The following is a 4525-nucleotide window of genomic DNA, read 5'->3' as shown; positions in this document are numbered from 1 at the left end:
ATACTGAGACTATCCACTTCTGAACACAGGTTTAAAATCAATCATAGACTAGAATAGCACATACGTCTAATCGAATTGGTTTATAACAATCATTCTAACAACATGGTATGGATACAATTCTAGAGCTACATGTATCAAATCATTTTAATTAATTTTAAAGGATCTTAAATAGTATAATTAGAAGAAGATCATTTTTATTATCCAATTGAAATTGTTAATCCATTTTCAAATGTGTTTGTGTTTATAGTTTAAGAAACAAATGTCTTGCAATAAGATATTTCATGGACTTTGCTTATTGTTGAAGGCCGTATTGTGACCTATAGTTGTAAATTTCTGTGTCATTTGGTCTCTTGTGAAGACGACTAGTTGTCTTATTGGTACTATTGAATCATACCACATCTTCATTATTTATATTTACAAACTTTATTAAATGACACAACATCTTTTGAAGTTAATGTTAAGGTTAAGGTTGAAAACATGATAAAATATTTGTAGCATGCATCAAAGTCCTAACATGTTGAATGCTGTAAACAGAATTATAAAAAGCAGGATTTCTTTTTGATTATTCATATATCTGATCAAATTTGGATGCTTGAATAAATGACTAATCCCTTGTTTAACTATGTTTGATAATTATTCCTTTCTATTTAATAAGACCTCCACAGAGATTTCGGATGTCACAGCTATATGTCATACATAATCATGACTTTATTTATCTCTGTCACAGGAGAGTTCCATTGTACAATCTCAATCAGAAATAATTATACCGCCAAGTGTGTTACATAATGATGGCAGGCAAATTCTAAACACAACAGTTTCAACAGAGACCGTCAGAGGCGGATTTAGAGGGGGGCCCAGGGGGCCCGGGCCCCCCCTTTTTGGGAAAAAAATTGGTTGCTTATATAGGGAATCACTGAAGCGTGACTGGAGCGGGCCCCCTCTTAGGTCAGTCAGTGGGCCCCCACTTATGAAAATTTCTGGATCCGCCACTGACCGTCTTATACTTTCGAAAACAATATTGCATGAAAAGTGAATATTTTATTGCATAAAGTATGCTAATATATAACGTAAATTGTGTAAAATGTACTTTCTGATAACATGAATAGAGTTACTATATATAGCTGAAGGTACTTTAAAAGCTTACCGTCACTGTATCTTGAAATGAAAGACACCAAAAGACAATATAACAATTATTTTACACCTGCAAAAATAATGATCTATAAACGACTACTGGACTAGAAGCTGTTAACATATTATTTTAGAGTAACATAAACACACGATTCAAAGGTTTTCTCCTAGTCACATGTCATATACACAGATCAACGGTTATTTCCAAGTCATATTTCATTTGATCAACAAATATGCACGGATCAACGTTTTTCTCCAAGTCACGGTTCGTTGATCATCACAAATATCGTTGCCCGACTTAACATCTCTCAAAGATAAATTCGTTATAGTGTTGCCATCGGGCCTCCTCCGTATCCATTCCGGCTTTTACCTCTCCAACGTTGTTTGTTCCCGATCCACAACATCCAACTAATTTAAACCCTTCTTCTGCAAGTTGATCTAATGCTTGCTCCAAGTATGTATGCTTTAGAAAGAATCTCGCAGTATATCTGTCCTGGACACCGCGATCTGGATCACGTGATTCATTTAAAGTGTCTTTGAAAACTTCTCGACACACAGAAACTTTGCCGCAAACAATAATCCTACTTAACTTCCGGAATTTAACGTCAGCCAATCCGTCACGACCAAATGCAAAAGTTCCTCTGTATCCCAGAGTTATGTATGCTGGTACCCTGCTCTCTCCCGATATAGGAGAGAGTGAGTTACTATTAGCGATTGGTGGAATGCGATTGGATATGCTAGCAAGTTTTGGAAGTGATATGGTTATTGACTTTGCTAAGCTTGGTAACTGATAGTGGTCGGCTTCCTGTTTAAGTCTTTCCTTTTCATGAAAATTTTCTGGTAATGTTAGTTTCTGGTTTCTTAAATAATCAAGTACATACCGAAAGAGAACGCCGTCCCTGTCAATAAAATATTTTCCTTTACTGTCCTTGACAATTTTAGTTTTTGACGAGCCATTAAACATTTGTCCAAGTAATGAATCTTTTTCCTTGGTTAATGTTGAAAGGTAAGTTGTGTAAAATACACCACCAACATTTAATTCAACAAGCTCAGGAAAATCACTTCCCTTTTCCGACATATTGGATCCGTCTTCAGTTTAATATATAATAAACCTTTCTTCAATATTTACAATGCATATTTGTAAGAGAAAATAAACAGTGTGTTATCATCCGTATTCACAAGTAAATGTTCCTGTATCAATAAAATCAGCAATATAAATAATAGTCAATGTACTGACTACATTGATTTGTGTATTACTGCGTGTCGTCGTTTAGCGGATGTATTTTAGCGGAATATACACTCACCGTTAAAATATCAAGCCTCGTTTTCCGTACTTATAATACTTTTAATCCTTCCCCTCACACCGCATTACTTAGATAGCATTTATGTTATGTTAACTATCTCAATTTAACTGATCAGTGTGTTAACAAACGCATCAAACTGGTCGTCTTTAATATGCTAATATTTTCTTGGTAGTCTGGGATACAACGCTAAAATCAACCAATCGTAATTCAGTATTGACAAGCTTCTTATTGCTGCTTTCCCAATCAAACCTATACAGTATTAAATGCGTGGTTTATCTTTTTTTACAAAATGATGTTTCCGAATCAATATGTTCCCTTGGATATTTGTATACCTGGTTTATATATATACAACGGACAGGAAAGCCTTTCTTTATCATGTGATACAATCGATGGAACAGCTGATTTTAATTGATGATGGAAACATCTGATTCTGTAGGTAATTAAATATAGCCCGTTAAAGGGTAATAATATTGAATGTGTAGTGGTATTGACTTACAATAGAATCACAACAAGTTAGAACAAATAAATAGATTACACGGCAAAAACTATCTTCATTCTCTGGTAAGGAGGTACAATTGTTTACTAACGTTTCGCATAAACCAGGATCGCGCAATCCCTGTGAAAACTGTAAGAATCTGGAATATTAAGATTGAAACAAAGGTCTTTATCCTTCGTTTTTGTTGGGTGATGCTGGGCTTTTTTTGGGGGGAAGGGGGGGGGCTAGTTGGGAGGTTTTGGTACTATTTCGTTGATTTTTACCCAATATCTGCGTTTTAAATTAAAAGAGAAATCTATTTATCATTATATCATGTATGTTAAATAAAGTTTTAAGAATAACAAAAGGTTTTCACATGTATATTTATCTTAACAAGAAAAATTAATGCATAAACCCAGCGTCAATCTTTTGAAAACAGGTATCAATTACAAAATATGCTATCAAAACATAGACTCAAATTAAATCGAATAATATGAACAAATAAGGATGTTAAATTTGATATATGCCTTTTTGTGCTTCTTCGTTACATTTGTTGTTTTTATAGTGATTTAAATGATATTAACACAATGTTGACTGCTGTACCCCTATTTTTTTTACATTTTTACCTATTGTGTCTGTTTGATTTGTTCACGCATCGGTGATAATATAATGGAATTTGATGCGACTGTCATACAAGTGAGAGGTTTAGCTAGCTATAAAACCAGGTTCAATCCACCATTTCTACACTTGAAAATGCCTGTACCAAGTCAGGAATATGGCAGTTCTTGTCCATTCATTTCTGATGCGTTTTGTTATTTGATTTTGCCATGTGATTATAGACTTTCCGAATTGATTTTCCTCTGAGTTCAGTATTTTTGTGATTTGACTTTTTGATCATTGTAAGAATATTTAATGAGTTATGTTATGTTATCGAGTGTATCAAATTTGTCATAAGATGGAATATTGTTTGGTTACTGTGAGTAACATATCAGTCAGGAGATGCTACATTGTTGAGTAGCTGTGAGTAACATTCTATGTTGTTGAGTAACTATGAGTAATACATCAGTCATAAAATGCTGTATTGCTGAGTAACTAGGTGTACCATATCAGTCATAAGGTGCTATATTTTTGAGTAAACAAGAGTAAAATTCAATCATTAGATGTTATATTGTGGAGTTACTGTGAGTAACACATCAGTCGTAGGATACTATATTATTGAGTTACTGTGAGTAACACATCAGTCGTAAGATACTATATTGTTGAGTTACTGTGAGTTACACATCAGTCGTAAAATACTATATTATTGAGTTATTGGGAGTAACACATCAGTCGTAAGATGCGATTTTGTTGAGATACTGTGAGTAAAACATCAGTCGTAAGATGCGATTTTGTTGAGTTACTGTGAGTAACACATCAGTCGTAAGATGCGATTTTGTTGAGTTACTGTGAGTAACACATCAGTCGTAAGATTCAATTCTGTTGAGTTACTGTGAGTAACACATCAGTCGCAAGATGTGATTTTGTTGAGTTACTGTGAGTAACACATCAGTCGTAAGATGCGATTTTGTTGAGTAAAATTGAGTAACATATCAGACATAAGATGTTGTATTGTTGAGTT

At 34.0% G+C, this 4525-nt stretch overlaps 1 protein-coding gene across 1 annotated transcript; it reads right to left on the bottom strand.

Annotated features, from left to right (window-relative positions):
* Positions 1 to 1023: 1023 nt before the first annotated feature.
* On the bottom strand, positions 1024 to 2678 carry LOC143084926 (BTB/POZ domain-containing protein KCTD12-like). Its single transcript, XM_076261006.1, has one exon. It carries the CDS (start codon positions 2204 to 2206, stop codon positions 1427 to 1429), a length of 780 nt encoding a protein of 259 aa, XP_076117121.1. The 5' UTR covers positions 2207 to 2678; the 3' UTR covers positions 1024 to 1426.
* Between the last annotated feature and the right edge of the window lie 1847 nt (positions 2679 to 4525).

Source organism: Mytilus galloprovincialis, chromosome 8, assembly GCF_965363235.1.
Source record: "Mytilus galloprovincialis chromosome 8, xbMytGall1.hap1.1, whole genome shotgun sequence".
NCBI classification, from domain to species: Eukaryota; Metazoa; Mollusca; class Bivalvia; order Mytilida; family Mytilidae; genus Mytilus; species Mytilus galloprovincialis.
This window is presented reverse-complemented; position numbering and strand designations above follow the sequence as displayed.